General features: G+C 42.3%; 3 protein-coding genes and 1 long non-coding RNA gene across 7 annotated transcripts; 1 reads left to right on the top strand and 3 right to left on the bottom strand.

Annotated features, from left to right (window-relative positions):
- Positions 1-202: 202 nt before the first annotated feature.
- On the bottom strand, positions 203-3,520 carry LOC127596490 (uncharacterized). The gene is made up of 2 exons (XR_007961487.1): positions 3,107-3,520; positions 203-778 (listed from the first exon to the last, which is right to left on the bottom strand). It is a non-coding gene; the product is annotated as an uncharacterized LOC127596490 (long non-coding RNA).
- On the top strand, positions 2,646-13,600 carry mtrf1 (mitochondrial translational release factor 1). 3 transcript variants are annotated; one of them, XM_052059024.1, is made up of 9 exons: positions 2,646-2,751; positions 10,968-11,059; positions 11,165-11,246; positions 11,980-12,087; positions 12,164-12,336; positions 12,404-12,521; positions 12,615-12,751; positions 13,090-13,188; positions 13,261-13,600. In XM_052059024.1, the coding sequence occupies exons 1-9, from the start codon at positions 2,661-2,663 to the stop codon at positions 13,384-13,386; spliced, it is 1,026 nt and encodes a 341-aa protein (XP_051914984.1). In that variant the 5' UTR covers positions 2,646-2,660; the 3' UTR covers positions 13,387-13,600. The 3 variants fall into 3 exon arrangements, with proteins under 3 accessions (XP_051914984.1, XP_051914982.1, XP_051914983.1); XM_052059022.1 differs by lacking the exon at positions 2,646-2,751 and adding an exon at positions 10,281-10,800; XM_052059023.1 differs by lacking the exons at positions 2,646-2,751; positions 11,980-12,087 and adding an exon at positions 10,281-10,800.
- On the bottom strand, positions 6,428-10,241 carry LOC127596488 (tropomyosin alpha-4 chain-like). 2 transcript variants are annotated; one of them, XM_052059029.1, is made up of 6 exons: positions 10,135-10,236; positions 9,789-9,898; positions 8,882-9,268; positions 8,685-8,801; positions 8,548-8,621; positions 6,428-8,268 (listed from the first exon to the last, which is right to left on the bottom strand). In XM_052059029.1, exons 1-6 carry the CDS (start codon positions 10,157-10,159, stop codon positions 8,178-8,180), a joined length of 804 nt encoding a protein of 267 aa, XP_051914989.1. In that variant the 5' UTR covers positions 10,160-10,236; the 3' UTR covers positions 6,428-8,177. The 2 variants fall into 2 exon arrangements, with proteins under 2 accessions (XP_051914989.1, XP_051914990.1); XM_052059030.1 differs by lacking the exon at positions 9,789-9,898 and having other exon boundaries at positions 10,135-10,241.
- On the bottom strand, positions 13,459-16,184 carry wbp4 (WW domain binding protein 4). Its single transcript, XM_052059025.1, has 10 exons — positions 16,045-16,184; positions 15,817-15,889; positions 15,668-15,730; positions 15,342-15,465; positions 15,046-15,255; positions 14,884-14,951; positions 14,725-14,800; positions 14,427-14,626; positions 14,143-14,360; positions 13,459-14,054 (listed from the first exon to the last, which is right to left on the bottom strand). Coding segments are annotated over exons 1-10 (1,233 nt in total). The 5' UTR covers positions 16,047-16,184; the 3' UTR covers positions 13,459-13,855.
- Positions 16,185-16,191: the final 7 nt, after the last annotated feature.

Below are 16,191 nucleotides of genomic sequence, written 5' to 3'. Positions count from 1 at the left end.
TGACCCTCTTCTTCTTGTTCCCAGGCTGGTCCACGGATCATGCTGAGGGGCTCCTGCCCTCCTCTCCAGATGGTACTTTCGCAAATCCCATTTCATTGACAAAGAGTGTTTTCTTGAAGTGCGTTACAGCCGTGAGCTGCAGGACGTACTGAAGCGTAGGGATCACATCCAGATTATCCGCTGCTAATGCCTGAGACAGAAATAACATGGACTGGAATAATTTATTGTATATCAGCGTTTTCCAACAAAAGTCTTAAAGCACATATTTTACAATTGAAACAAATCTCATAGCACATCACCAAACAAAAACGTCACAAAAAGTTGATGCACAAGTTAATGATGCCATCTCGTGGAAAAAAACGTCCGTTATTTTGTTTGTGTCAATATGTCACTACTTTAGAGAGATGAACAAAGATACACTAGTCGCAGTACTTAAGATGTGTTTCATACCACTATAAAGTGACATTGAATCATTTCCACAACTGACATCTAATGACACACTTGTTGAGAATCGCTCATTTACATAATATGTGCATATATGACCTACTGTTCACAGACACAAACATGTACCCCCCAAATCTGCTTATCATCGCCTGGCCCCGATTTCCTGCTGTGCTGTTGACGATGCTGAACAAGCAGGTGGCCTCCTGGTTCAAGCCTGGATGGACCCCAGTGTTGCCGCACACAACGGTTTATCCTATCCACGGTCAGCACATCACCACCATGCTCCATATTTGCACCCATCGGGAAGGCTCAACATGGCCCAGCAAGAGCAACGCTGCAAAATATCCACACACTAATAAGATAAGATATCCTTTATTTGTCCCACACTGGGGAAATTTACAGTCTAGAACAGTGGTCCTCAACTAGAAATGCTGTCGGTCCACTTTTTTTTTTTTTTTAATAATACCAAGGTCCGGTCCCATGCACAGCGGTCATGGGGAGCAGGGCTATATGCCCATTTAGTATGGTCAAGCCAAGCTTATACAAATCAACACTCCTCACAACCAACCAATAATGGGGTACATGAAAATAACAATTATTCACTTTGCCAGTACACAGCAAATAATGAGAGGTATTGTGTTGAGGCACAGAAACTCTTTTATTTTGTTAAGTTGTGCCTGCTTAATAATAGAAATAGCCCTTTTAGGGAAATAACACATTTTTACTTTAACTTTGTTAAACAGTAGTTGTCTTTTTTCCCTTAATTTAACAAAAACAAAATACTAATTTTACCAAAATAAATACTAAACATGAAAACAAAAATATCCTTTTCATTTGTACAATTCCCCTTTTCACATCCCCTCTGAAATCACTTAAAATATATACCAGAAGAGGAGTTAAGAACCATTTTAAATACTGACACAAGGGAGCACAGGAATGTGCAGTGCTTTTCTTCCACTAAAAGTGAATGCAATGTCTGAGGCATGCAAATATTATTTGAAGACGCCATTGTGATGTTCATTTCCCATGTTGCGGTGTTCTGTTATTAAACAGCTGCTAAGATCCCCGATTTAGACGGGAGCAGAACTGCACACAATCGAAACCTCCCGCGATTCGTTTTGTCTAATTGTCTGCGTGCGGCTCTCCTGGGCTGAAGCTGTGAGCACACTGTGGGGTCGCGCATGCGTCTGTTTCCTGACACAATCATCCATTTTGAATGGGTGTGTTTTGGGATAGACGCGTGCTGACGCTTATGTATGGACACACCTTAAGTTCACATGAGCCAATCAGCACATCGTATATGCTGACGCTTATGTATGGGCACACCTTAAGTTCCGACGAGCCAATCAGCGCATCGTAAATGCCGAGGCTTACGTATGGCCACACCTTCAGTTCAGAGGAGCCAATCAGCGCATCTTATCGCCGACATGCCCTGGTCAGCCAGGGTCCCCAGTGAGTCAAACATACACGCAAAGTCGCGCTGCCGCGGTCCTCTGCGTTACATCTGTTAGTGCACGCAAAGAATACAACGGATAATTTTAACAAGCGATCGCGGTAATGCGCAGATTATAGTCCACAAATATAAAATGTATAACGTAAAAATCACTTTATAAATTATTATTTTATACAATTCGCCGAGGGCCCGGACAGAGGAGGTCCGGACAGAGGAGGTCGGCGGTCCGGACAGAGGAGGTCGGCGGTCCGGTCGTGGATCGCGGTCCGCCAGTTGAGGAAGGGGGTCTAGAATGTGGGTAGAAAGAAGAAAAAACAAACAAAAAAAGATAAAAGCAAATAAAGGAGATGAGCAGAAATGAAGCTGCCCCTACCCCCCTCGTAGGTTTGGGGTACAAAATAATACTTGAATTGGAAGGTTCCGGATCCCAGTTAATAAGAGGGCGTGTACACTTGTGCCACAACTTTATTTGTAGTTGTTTTAAACCTCACCTCTCAAAACGACGATTGTTTTTTTCCCAACTGAATTGTACAATATTAAAGTCATTATTGGATATTTGAATCCATAATGTTTTTTTCTTTTAGCAGAATATTTGAAATAAAGTATTCAATCGATCAAAATATATATAAATAAAATGTATTATTATTATTATTATTATTAAAAACACTAACGTGCACATACTTGTCAACCACGGCTAAGAGCAACAAAAAACCCGTTACCGCGCATGCGCACATCATGCTTTATCAATCGACCGTACGCAGCGATGAAAAAAAAAATACAATTGAGGATTACATTTGCTGTTTGCCGTGACAATAGTAGCGATCAACGACGGCATTGTCGTTGGCTACCAGCAGGTAAGACAGTCTGGATTTGAGCCAAAATGGTCTTTGTGAGATCGGTTCACAATTGCTTTTTCCCCCGTATAAAAGTTGTAATACGCCGTACATGATTTGAAATGATTAAAAAAATGTATAAAATACAGGGGAAAACGTTCAAATTGGCAGATATGCGTGCACGTTTTTGGAATGTGGGAGGAATCCAGAGTTCCTGCAGAAAGCCAATGCAAGCAGAGCGAGAAAATGCAGTACAAAAAAAAATGTCCGTGACCCAAATCCCCAGCAGGCACTCTGGAAATATTAGTTTGCAAGGCCGTCGTCCTTTCTCACTCCGCTTGGAAAAAGAGTCGGACTACTGTGGATTAGCACCCACCATCTCATGTGTGTGACTTCTCATCTTGGTATCGTATTTCGCTCAAAACTAAAGTGTCTCTTCCACAGCGTAACGTAATATCATCTTGTTGACTGACACTTCACATATTGAGACAAGGGTGAGAGAGAAGAAGGCGAAAATCATTCAAGCAATTGATTCAATCACTCTGCCTTGGTCAAATAAAAAGGAAGGGGTCGTTTACTAGTGGTGCCATCGGATATCGCTCTGCCTCTTGCCATCCGGAAGTAGGTGAGGCGTCATGGTGAAAAGGTCGATATTGTCATGAAGGACAGGAAATGCTCATTCACTTTAATCCCGACGTCAGACATCACAAATGTAGCCTGACTTGGAGCTGACAGACGTGTCGCATAAAAATATAATGTCTGGTAGACGATCCTAAATGATCTTTTGAGGATGTTACAGTGTATCGTATGACTGCACTGATCCATGCAAAATTAAAATGTCAAATAAGGATATCGAGGTCAGCTCCGAACTGTGTGACAATCCCATTAGTGTGATTCAGTTCGTCACGTCTGATATTTTGGTCTGAGCGCTCGAAGATAGCTGATGCGTTGGTTGTTTTCGATCCGCACGTGCTGCCACTGCAAAAATGGCAAAGCAGACCTGTGATAGCAAATATGTCGAGTTGGCTCTGTGTCACATTGCCATCTTTAAAAAAAAATGTTCTTCTTGGCGTCCGCACATAGAGGAAGAAAGTCTCGACCTTGCCACCTCGAAAATAGCCTGACCTCCATCCAGGCGTCAGTGGGACGTTTCGCTGGAGGACAGAATCAGGTTCAAGTAACCTGACGATGACAGAAGGTACATGTGACACTTTGAAGGCAATATATATTTGACCGTTACATACTAATAAGCGTGTAGATCAAATGACGAACTACAGATCTTTTCAAAATGATTCCATAAGCTGTCAGACACTAATAAACAATTTTCATTTGCTCCGTTGCATGTATTTTTTGTCTCGCACCTGAGCAATGCACTCTCTTGCCTCTGCGTGACTTCTTCTCTTCATGTTAAGTATGTCAGATCATTCATCATGAGAAAGCGTTATACAAATCAAGATGTATTGTATTGTATTAATATCAGTGATGAATGACAAAAGCTTAATGCTAATGTCTGCTCGGAAAGCAGCTAAGGGGCTGACTTTCATATATTTAAAATATTTAACATTGTGTGTTAGGCCTCACCCTATTAGTAATTAAAGAATCGGAAACAGTTATCGTAGAAATTTGCATTTATTCTTTCACTACTTTTTTTTTAATCCGTCTGTGTATACAGGAGTCTGCTTCAGTTGAACCTCAGATCGAATTTTATGACTCACTGCTGCCTCCTATTTGTTTTTGGGTGCAAGTAAGGAAGAAATGGAACACAAAGCATCTTTAAATGCCTCGCCATAAATCATTTTCATCTGGATGGCATCTGCCTGCCTGCACTTTGTGACAGACAAATCCACAGGAACCTGCAATGCCCTTCAGAGAATCTCTCAAAGCAACCGGCAACTTGTTTGCCAGGTGGGAGAGTTCATGTGCTGTGTGGACAGATGATTCAACCCAAACAAGTAAAACAAACGCCGACTTTGTTCTGTAATCACGTATGAACTCCGTAAACGAACTCTAGACTACACAGCCTCCTCTCAGTATTTAGCGTGACTCTTTTGTCATTTGACTCACACTAAGCGCGGATCATTTTCAATGCTTCCAAAAAAGCCTTTTGTCTTTGAGTTTTTTCCTGTCAAAGGCACGTGAATATAAACATTGGCTTCATGAGGTCACCTTTCACTACTTCCTCTATTTTTGTGTCAGTAGGATATCTTTGTGCAGGTATAATAACCACACAATCAAAATGATGCTTGTAAAGTCTTGTGTGCATTACCTTTTTATATGTGTAAGATAAGATATGAAAACCTTCTCACAATGGGGAAATTCACAATTTACAGCAGCAAAATTTGGAGGGAAGAAAGTAGAAAAACATGAAGTATTTGCATGCACAAAATAAATGTTAAAAATGAACTGCACACAGTATCTTCCGTACTGCTTGATCCTCACTAGGGTCGCGGGGGGTGCTGGAGCCCATCCCAGCCGTTTCCGGGCAGTAGGCGGGGTACACCCTGAATCGGTTGCCAGCCAATCGCAGGGCACACATAGACGAACAACCATCCACGCTCACACTCACACCTAGGGACAATATAGAGTGTTCAATCAGCCTGCCATGCATATTTTTGGAATGTGGGAGGAAACCGGAGCACCCGGAGAAAACCCACGCAGGCCCGGGGAGAACATGCAAACTCCACACAGGGAGGCCGGAGCTGGAATTGAACCCGGTACCTCTGCACTGTGAAGCCGACGTGCTAACCACTGGACTACCGGGCCGCCTTGCACACAGTACAGGATGCAATATAAAATATAAGCACATATTGAACTGCATATATGCTGCATAAGACGGCTGTGTTATTTCAAATGTGTGAGTGAGGGTGAGTCCAGGTTTTCAGGTGCATCTATTCAGTAGCCTGGCAGCAGTCAGCAGGTACGAGCGGCGGTACCTCTCCTTCTTGCAGCGAGGGTGTGTCACTCTCTGGCTGAGGGAGCTGCCCAGTGCTGTCAGGGTAACCTGGAGGGGGTGGGAGGGTCTGTCCATCATAGCTATTAGCTTAGCTAGCATCCTCCTGTTGCCCACCTCCTCCAGAGTCTCTAGGGAGCAGCCCAGGACAGAGCTGGCCCTCTTGACCTGTCGGTCCAGTCTCTCTCTCTCTCCCGGGCTTAGATGCTGCCTGACCAGCAAGCTAATGGCTGAAGTCACCACAGAGTCATAGAAGGTCTTAAGGTGTGACCCCTATACTCCAAATGACCTCAGTTTTCTGAGTAGGAAGAGTGGCTCTGTCCCATCGTGATCAGAGTGTCTGTGTTGGTCGACCAGTTTAGTTTATTGTTGAGACGAACACCCAGGTACTTGTAGGAGACTATTCCCTGAAAAGTAGACCAAAGTAAAGAAAAAAAAACTAATGGTCATCTAAATACTTCCTTGACCCTGTGGCGGTTATAAAGCCTTGAGTGGTCAGTCTTTCAATCTTAATCCGCACAATGGGGATGTCAATCAAATTTTTGTTGTTACCGTTTGCCTTGGTTATTACTGAAACTATATAAAGAAACCAAGAATCACGGTGTACAGTATTCAACTATTGTTTGAGTAACTGTAATGAGGGGTTTATTAAGGATATCTTAATAACAAGAACATGCTTACAAAATATCTCTTACTCATTACATATGAGAATTTGAGGTCTTGATACAGATTGTAGCCAGCATCATGGAAGTTGACATGTTTGATTTACTTTAGCAGTTCACATAAAAAGAAGTGGCGGGCCAACTCTGATCTTGTGTTTGACACCTGTGATGTAGATCAACACATACTGAGTTGATATATAGGTCATCTTCACTGGAGGCAATACAAAATGACAAAGCACACCCAATCCACCCACTCCCACCACCATCACTCTTCAATCTGTGAGAAGTCCAGGATGTTCCAGCACAATCTGGACATAAAGTGCTGGTTTTGACAAACACATGCTCATCCGGCTTGTGCTCGCTATCAGAACATCCGCAGGCCCGGAATAAACATGAGCCATGAAACACACAGACAGTTGTACCTTTACAATGATATCATAGAACAGTAATCCCTCGTTTATCCCGGTTAATGGGGACCAAAACCACCCGCGATAAAGGAAAATCCGCAAACTAGCAACCAATTAACATATACAGGTAAAAAAAAACAAAAAAATTTTTTTAAGTCCGCAAACAGTCCGTGAGAAGCTGCAAACCAACAGCGAGTCACATAGAGCAACATATACAGTGTTGTACTCCATGTATATGAATTTTTTTTTTTTTAATGAATATGTTTGAAAAAATCTGCGATGCATCGAATCTGCAATAAACGAACAGCGAAATAGCGAGGGATCACTGTATAAACTTGTTTTTCTGGTTATGAGACTTCGCTTGATGGATTGTTATGCTTTGTGTAGCAAGCCCAAATTTGAATTACACATCATTTTTAGATACACTGCCATGAGAAGTATGTTTTTCAAAAAAGAGAGCCGTAGTTGTCGATGCACTTTCAGTCATTTAGTGACTGGGACAGTCAAACACACAAATGCAAAATGAGAACATTTGGAAGGAATGTGGAGGAAAAGCTAAACTGCATGGTAAAAGGCCAACCAGACTGACTCCAAGTTTGTGAGGTCTCTCACAAAGCTACACCCCTTAAAGGCACACATCATCTCTATACGAAAATGATCATGCTTTTGATTTAAATGTGATACATTAAAACTTCTCCGAAATTAACAATTACAAAAATAAACAAACACTGGAGCATTTTCATCATCGCTCCATGTTTATGTCCCTTCTCAACACTGGAATACCATGAAATATAGGAATACATTGTTCATGAGTAGAGTAGCACTGAAACGTTATTGTACGTTTACTCCAGAAAACCAGAGGACAAAGAAACCATACTTCAAAATATACAACAGTTATGGTGAGTAGAGCAGACTGTAGTGTGCAGCAACGCTGCCTCCTTCTACCAATTATTGCTATTTCGTTTTGAGATATGGTCGACGAGGCGAGGCCCAGTCTCGCCTTGTTAGCCTGCAGTGGGAATGTCTCTTCAGCGAGCGTCAGGCGAGCCACTGAGGCGGAAGCTGGAACAGTGTGTACCAAAACATATCTACAGTTGAAGCTTTTGTTCGTATTGTTGTGGCCACGATGAACTAACGTGGAGGAGGTGGTGGCCTGGTGGTGGGCCGAAAAACATCCTGCTGACTGTCTCTTCGTCTCTCTTCCAAATGCGAAACATATTCCGGAAATATGAATGTAAAACAGTATGCTACATGAACGGTTCAAAACACTAGTAGCTGTTTGAACAAGGAATATTGTACATTCCCAATGAGGTTGGGGCTGTACAGCTATACATTTATTTGACACTGCTGTCCTCTGCTGGCTTGTTGTAGCGACAACTCATGACTTGTCAGTGTAGCATGCCGCGATGTCCTGTATCTCTTGTTGCTTTAACACTGATCAGAGTCATTTGATGATCCCAACTGCCTTTGAAGCTCAACTTTCTGTCTCTCCATGTAGTAGATGTCTTTGGACATTAGCCTGCATAGATCAGGGACAGATGTATCTCCATGGGGCCAACCATAAAACAATTTATCACCAAATAGGCAAAGACAATGCAGCGGGCTGTGGCGATTCACAGGGAATATGGAGCAGAACCTCCAATAGACGTTTTCAACGAAAAATGAGAAGAAATGGGGCTGTGGTGCGGTGGTTGTTAAAAAACCCAAAAATAAAAGTTTAGGTCACCCCTTTCTGCCACCCAGATGTCCCGCTGCCTTTCACTTCAAAAAATTATGAAATGGCCCTTTTCGTCTTTACCTGTGGGCGGCCTGGGCCTTGCTGATTTGACAGTGAAGGTGCTTGATGATGGCATTAAAGCGCTTGGTTTGCCCCTAAGACAGTGCAAACACATCATTAAATACATTCAGCAGCTTTGAACGTTTCTTTTGCCATACCTCGATGTCTTGCTTTAGCTGGACATGGCTCTCCAACTCTTTCTGAAGGCTTTCCCTCCTCTCTGCTATATTTTCCGTCAACTCTCCAATCTCCGCTGTCAGGGCCTCAATCTCTCTCTGTCGAGATAAAATCCAGGCTTTCGTACAGCTGTGTGGAAGTAAACATGGTGGTCAGACGCCCATAGTTACAAATTTACCTTTTCTGACTGCACTTTGATTCCATGTGGATTTTCTAAATCCTCCTTCAACTCCTCCGTCCTCAATTTTTCGACAAGGGTTCTCTTCTCCTCTTTGCAAGCATCAGTATGGTCCATCTTGCGCAAAACTGCCTGCCTGTGGCTCACCATATTTCTTCGATAAATGTCAAACTGAGCCCGTGCCATGCAGGCCTTCTCCTCTTCCTCACTTATTTGCTCCTGGAGTTTTGCCTTGTCCACTGTGATGGAGGTACAGTGGTCACGTCTTGCCTGCATTTCCTGCTCTAAATGCATCATATCATCCTCCACAATAAGGAGGTCTCTCGCTTTATGTCTCAATTTCTTCTCAGCCTCGTCGCTTTTCTTCTGCACATCCGATAGAGTCACCTGTCAAACGCATTCAACATTTATGCACAAATACCTATATTCTTTCATTGGAAGTAAAATTATGCATTCCATTTACTACGATTGGGTGAAAATCCATCTATCCATCCATCCATTTTCTAATCATCTTATCCTCGCGAGAGTCACTGATGTGCTGGAGCCTATCCCAGCTGTCTTTGCGTAGTTGGCGGAGTACATCCTGAACTGGTTGCTAGCCAATCGCAGGGCACATCGAGACGAACAACCATTTGCGCTCACACTCACACCGAGGGACAATTTGGAGTGTTCAATCAGCCTGCCATGCATGTTTTGGGAATGTGGGAGGAAACCGGAGTACCCGGAGAAAACCCACGCAGGCACGGGGAAAACATGCAAAATCCACACAGGAAGGCGGCAGACGGAATCGAACCCTGCACATTTACACTGTGACGTGCAGTCAACCTCCGTGCCGCCTGGGTGGAAATAGTAAGGGGGAAAAAAATCCAAACTATCCTTAAATATTTTGTTAAAATTAAAGGTGAACCTGTAGGGAGCGGAGAGACTCCTGGTCTTTTTGCAGAGTTTCAAACTCAGTGGTGTCACGTTGGCTGATATTTTCCAGAGCTTGGCCTACGGTTAATTGACTCTGAGATCCTGGAGGTCAGAAAGGAACAAAGTATATATTTTTTTTAAAGTAAAAACATATAATTGTGGATAAAAGCTACAACCCTAATTTCATATTTGGCCAAACAGCAATTACAATTAGAGGTTAAAAACGAGAGCTAGAGCTGGATAGCGATGTTAGCATTGAAAACCATTTTCTTTTTTTAAAGGAATATAATGATTAAATTTGCAAAGTATTTGTGTTCATTTGGCCATTGTTCACCCACCTGTACAAGCGGCGGGATTTGACATTTTAACATCAGCCAGGTGAGTTTTTTCTTTCTCTAGATGAACTAAGAGCCAAAGATTATTATGAGAGTTAACATGTGTCCGCAGTAAAACTACAACTCCCAGCGTGCTTTGTAGTACCATTGACCCGTCATTTCGCAAACAACTTCCGGGTTTCATTCCCATGTTTGTTTTGAAATTCTATTCAAACCGACATCGACGCTGTTTTTATTTTACTCATCGATTTCATGTGCGCAGAAAATTACACCGTCAAATGTTATCTCGTAGTTTGTGTCGCTTGCGTGCAGTTTTTTCCTGCGTAGTTTACAACAATCTAAACAGAGGATGGTGGAGAACAAGCTCAGGATACACTGGTGAAAAGCATGCGATTGCTCTGGCACAGCGCTGTATTACATTGACGACAAGAAGCCTCCTTCACAATGATCTCGGGTGCTTGTACGAAAACGATTCTGTTCAAATGTATCTTCGGCAGCTCATGGACAACCACAAAGCTCTTGAGCACAAGTTGCAGCGTTCAAACCTGAGCGAAGCTCACAGGAAAGTAATGGTTAAGAAATACACTGACCTGCTGCCTTTGGCACATGTCTATTACAAAGTTGAACAGGCCCTGAAAGATCTTGACGAAATTAATACCATATTGCATTGTAAGTAGCCCGTTTTATAATTTTGGGAAATGCAGTAGTATGTTTGCTCGTAGTGTCAGTGCATTTTAACTAATCTATGGAGAATGTCATAGTTATCATTTATTTCATAATATATGTTTGATATCATGATGACGTTACATTTGCTCTACTCTTGACTGTTGTCCCAGCTGGTTCCAAAGATGAAGATGAACAATTTGATCAGCTGCTGAAAGAAGAGGAAGTGCTTATTGCAGAAAGGATTTCAGTCTTAAAGAAAGAGGTAACGACACAAGAGCACGTGCATGATCAAAGTTTTTGTAGAATATTCAGTGGTGTGGTTGAGTATATTCCCTCTCTCTCTCTCTCTTTGACTCTTGCTCTCTAGTTAATAAAAGCTCTGTTGCCAATTGACCCTCTGGACTCCAGTAACATTCTGCTGGAGGTTGTTTCAGGACGAACAACGGGAGGTTTGTGACTTTTACTTCAATTACAGTTACAGCTGTATCAAACATTTACATACATGCAACAGAAAAAGTTAGGAGCATTGGGCTTTTGGGTGCAATTTTAGTATGAACCTAAAATGTACTGATCTATACAGATACTCTCATTTTTACGCTCACTAAACTTTTCATTGCTCATGTCATCACTACTTTTTGAACAACTTAAATATAATATTAAATATAATATAACAAATAAATATAACATAAATATAAAGGCTGTATTGCAAAATTCACAACAGTTGTTTGAGCCTTGAATATTTCCAAGCATGTCCCCTTCTGTGCCTTTATGTGAGACTTTATTTCTCTGCTACAACCTGCTGTTGCCACTCTGTGACAGTTCAGTGGCCATAACCAGGTCTCGTTAATCAAATGCCAGTTGTCATCTTGATCTCATGGTGTCCAAATGTGAATAGCATGATAAAGAGGTCCATTTACATTACAATTCTAATTGAACCAGGACATTTATTGGTCAATTTACAAATTTGTGAATGTTGCTGTTAAGCTCCTGTAGTGAAACATTAAATAGTTGAATGAGCATTGAAAAATTTGGGGAAGAGCAGATTACATTCCCACATAAAGGTTATGAGGCATTTTACGTTGATCCTGAAATTTCACCCGAAACCTGAATACTTGTAACATTTTTTCGCAGTGCTGTCTATCAGAGGTTTACTTAAATTACGGTATGTATTTTTTTTTTTAGGTGATATATGCCAGCAATTCACGAGAGAAATGTTTGATATGTACCAGGGTTTTGCCGCTTATAAGAACTGGGATTTTGAGACCTTTAACTACACTCCTGCAGAGTTTGGTCTGTATACAGTATATATTCTGCTTGCTTTGCTCGATACACTGGTGTCTTGAGTTTTTTCTCACGTCCTTCTCAGGTGGTTTGCATCACGCAGCTGTACGTATAGCTGGGGAGAATGTGTACAGACATCTGAAGCATGAGGGTGGAACCCACCGTGTGCAGAGGATTCCTGAGGTGGGCCTTTCCTCCAGGATGCAGCGAATCCACACTGGAACCATGACTGTGGTCGTTCTGCCTCAGCCTGTTGAGGTACAGTAACTCCTCAATAGCTCTCGATTTTAATAACTTCAGTTTAAAGCTAACACCTGCGCTCCAGGTGGATGTCAGCATCGACCCCAAAGAGCTCCGTGTTGATACGTTCAGATCTCGAGGTGCTGGGGGTCAAAGTGTCAACACAACTGACAGCGCAGTGCGCATTGTTCACCTCCCCTCAGGCATGACAAAATCTACAACTGCAATGTGCAATCCAACAGCTGTCAAACTTGTCCAGAGTTTTCTTGACGACTGTTGTAAAATTTCCCTTTCAGGAATCACAGCAGAGTGTCAACAGACCCGCTCTCAACTGCAGAACAGAGAAACTGCCATGCGCATGCTGAAGGCCCGCCTCTACCAGAGCATGATGAGTAAAGAGACTGAGCAGAAGAATTTGGCACGGAAGCAGCAGGTAACCCCCCTCCCGAAGCCAATACTGTCACAATTAGCAAGCAAAGAAAGCAAAAATACACAAACCTGTGTCGTCCTCAAAATGGCAGAACCGCCCCTTCCAAGTTTGTACTACCAAATGTAAAATTATTGTATATTATTTTTCTCTCAACAGAATATGCACAGTATACAAACCAAACTCTCCAGGAGTGTAGTTCAACATCTCAAAATCCCATTTCCTGCATTATTCCCAACAATTCCTTTGGAAAAGTTTCCGACATTGAAATTGAATTAAACCAACTTATTTTATAGGTAGATTGTAAATTTTGATTAACACCCAGCTGTGTGTCTTCACACCAGGTGGGAACGCGCTCGCAGTCAGAGAGGATTCGCACCTACAACTTCAGCCAGGATCGCGTCACAGACCACCGGATTGGCTACATTTGCAGAGGCATTAAGGTTAGCTGCGGAAACGGTGACCCAAGGTCCGACATCGATCACATTTCTGCATGTTCTTCTAAACCATGCCAGGAGTTCATGCGAGGAGGGGAGGCGCTTGATGATGTAATCACTGTCGTACTTGAACACGCAGAAAGGGAGGCGCTTCTGGACCTGGTGGAGAACAGCAGAAGCAGTGTGCACTCTTCTGCAGACTGACTCACGCCACAGCTTGCTTTCAAGTTTGGGGTTTGATAGTTCAACATCAATATCAAAACACCGGACATGAGGTGTAGTCACACTGCAAATATTTATTTTCACATTGCAGTTGTAGATTTTGCGCGTGGAACTATATTTTTTGTTATTTGCAATTTACTGTACATTCATTATGCCTGTGATTAAATTATTTATCCTAAAATAATGAAAATAAGAACTTTTTCTTGGTGACAAACTGAAAATTGCTATTTGGGAACCATTTTAAAGACATTTTGTGACAAAAGTGTCATCTTTATTAGACTCTGGCATCCTTGAAGTTGTCATTATGACACTGCGAGGCCACTTATTAGCTTTATGCACTCACATACTGCCAGCTGATTGATTCACCTGTATATATTCAAGAGCAACATTAAAATGAACTTGAACTACAAAAGCAAATTCATTGACAATTCAGAAAAGGGAAAAAATGTGTCTAGTCATCATTGTCTCTTTGTCGAAAGCTTCTGGATTTTCCATTCTGTGATTTAGTTTTCTTGAATGAAGTGGGTCCGCCTTCCACTCCGAGTGATGTGATGATGCGCTCCTTGAATTTGGGTTTTGGTTCCGGTGGCAACTCCTTCGGAGCACTGTCTTCGTCTCCTACTTTGGGCAACTGCAAGTCCACAATTGTGCTGGGAATAAAAAGAGAACAGAGACGAGTTACTGAAACGAATGATCTAAAGGGTGAACAGCTCCAGCAAGTATGAAGGGCACACATACTATGGGTCCTTCTCCTCCTTGATCTGTTCCCAAGCCCCATACGGGTTCAGTGATTTTGGCTTCTTAGCTTTTGCCACCTCTTCCTGTTTTTTCACTCCAGGTTCACTGGTTGTATTTTGGACCTCTTTCTTTTCCTCCTTAACATCCTCTTGAGGAATATTGTTGCTTGTTTGATCTTCTTCATCCTTTCCTGAAGATTCCCCCTCTGCTTTTCTTTTCTGAAATAGCGCAGAAGGAAGTTTGATTACAGGTAAATTAATGTTCTCCAACTCAATTGTTCTTACCCTAAAGCTATTTTCTGGGACAACGGACGGCAGGGTCGGTTGTTCTGTTACTTCTGCGTTTCGGGATAACGGAGCTTCATTACAGCCGCTGTCTCCTGAAGTCAGCTCCTCCTGAAGTGCTTTCTCACTGCCAGATGCCAAGCTGGATTTAGGAGTTTCATCGGTGGGGGGTAAGTAATTTGGCTTTTCCCATCTAGACTCTGAGAGGTGAGACAAATGTAACTTGAGATACAGATTAACAGACTGCTTGCAATGACAGCAAATGTACAATAGAAAGCTAGGTAGATAGATTTCAAACCTCCTGTTTCTGTGTGGTACCAATATGTATATCCTTCAGGGCTGACACCTTCCATCCAAGCGCTACCTGAAGAGTTCTAGGGAATAAGAAAGCAGTAAAATAGAATTTCACTATTAAAAGGGTAATCTAGAATCAAAATATATATGGTATTTATATAACCTTGTGCTGTCCGTGCTGCACAAAGTATGAGCCAGTCATGAAGCCTTCAGGCCTGTCCCACTGAGAGTCTGCAGCAAAAAACAAAAACAAAACACAGGGCAAAGTAGTCATTCGGACAGAGAACCAATGTTCCAGTGATACGCCGTAAAAAAAGCCTTTTACCTCCAGTTACGGTGTTATAGTAGTACACATGTCCGTCATCTGTCCGTCCTTCAACCCAACACACACTCTGTGTTCTGTTTTGCTCCCCTGATGACTTCTTTGGTTTTTCAGTTTTCTTTTGATATTTTTTATGTGGTGGTGGCTCACACAGTACCACAGGTGGTGCCTTAGGTTGTGGCAGTACTGTGGTTTGGACACAAGGACCAGTTCCTGATACAAAAACACAATTACAGTCAAGAAGAGAGAGATGTTTTCTGACCAGTCTGTATTTTTAACATAGTGCCACACACTGTTACCAGAGTCCATTTCCATCCTTTTCAGGTCTTCCTGATATGCCTTCAGCGCAGCCTCCTCCATTGCTGCAAACTGTTTTGACATACGGTCCTCTTGCTTTGCTTTTTGGACGCTCTTCTTTTTGATCTACAGAGACAGATCGAAAATGTGACAAATGACAGCTGAGGGTAGCCAATACAAAGTCAAGCTTCTCAGTCTGGCCAATGATTGGAGGGATGCCAAACTGAAGGACTATATTTTTCTTAGCTGTTAATATGCCAACATGGTTCACACACGTTTCGCTTATTGAACCAGTAACCAAAATGCAAGACAAATGTGATACAGGTACCTCAGAAATTTTGGCTGCCACATTTTCTTTGTGATTCTTTCCTCTTTCGTGAAATTCGATGCTCTACAATGCAACATAAAAAGAAATACTTGTGACCATCACATGAACACTGCCGTCGGCAATTAACAAACAAGAGGGGGCTCACTTACGGGTTTATTATCCGCAATCCAACACTTGCAGTATTGGCAGAATTTCCTCGGTTGTGACTTCCAATAATCAGCCCTGAACAGAATAGGAAAATGATTAGCAGCCTACGCATTGTAGCCTCGACAGCTATGTAGCTAAATAAAATATAGATGGATATGCTTCCCTGAAAATTACCCGTAGCACAATGTGAATTTACGATACATGTTAAGTATTTGAGAGCGGGTTCTTACATTTATAGTATTATGGTGTGATTGTAAGGTAGGATTGAGTTAAAACCAAGAAAACGACACTCAGTCTGTACACATTTCAGGAACTATTCTGTCCATTTCTGATGACGTCACAACAAACTCGCTGGGTTCCTCGGCCTACCATTAACG

This window comes from Hippocampus zosterae, chromosome 2 (assembly GCF_025434085.1).
Source record: "Hippocampus zosterae strain Florida chromosome 2, ASM2543408v3, whole genome shotgun sequence".
NCBI classification, from domain to species: Eukaryota; Metazoa; Chordata; class Actinopteri; order Syngnathiformes; family Syngnathidae; genus Hippocampus; species Hippocampus zosterae.
Note: the sequence above shows the minus strand (reverse complement) of the source record. Positions and strands in the feature narration are given on the sequence as shown.

What these genes read in the sequence shown, in the direction of transcription:
- mtrf1 (XM_052059022.1), top strand. Translation starts at nt 10,320, where the DNA reads ATGTTTGTTTTGAAATTCTATTCAAACCGACATCGACGCTGTTTTTAT. An exon ending in TTCAGGACGAACAACGGGAG is followed by an intron (nt 11,247 to 11,979) that starts GTTTGTGACTTT and finishes TTTTTTTTTTAG; the next exon opens with GTGATATATGCCAGCAATTC. An exon ending in CATTGTTCACCTCCCCTCAG is followed by an intron (nt 12,522 to 12,614) that starts GCATGACAAAAT and finishes TTTCCCTTTCAG; the next exon opens with GAATCACAGCAGAGTGTCAA.
- wbp4 (XM_052059025.1), bottom strand. An exon ending in CTATAACACCGTAACTGGAG is followed by an intron (nt 14,952 to 15,045) that starts GTAAAAGGCTTT and finishes TTTTTGCTGCAG; the next exon opens with ACTCTCAGTGGGACAGGCCT. An exon ending in TGCAGCACGGACAGCACAAG is followed by an intron (nt 14,801 to 14,883) that starts GTTATATAAATA and finishes CTTATTCCCTAG; the next exon opens with AACTCTTCAGGTAGCGCTTG.
- LOC127596488 (XM_052059029.1), bottom strand. Translation starts at nt 10,159, where the DNA reads ATGTCAAATCCCGCCGCTTGTACAG. An exon ending in AAATCCCGCCGCTTGTACAG is followed by an intron (nt 9,899 to 10,134) that starts GTGGGTGAACAA and finishes TCTGACCTCCAG; the next exon opens with GATCTCAGAGTCAATTAACC. An exon ending in AGCTAAAGCAAGACATCGAG is followed by an intron (nt 8,622 to 8,684) that starts GTATGGCAAAAG and finishes GCACTGTCTTAG; the next exon opens with GGGCAAACCAAGCGCTTTAA.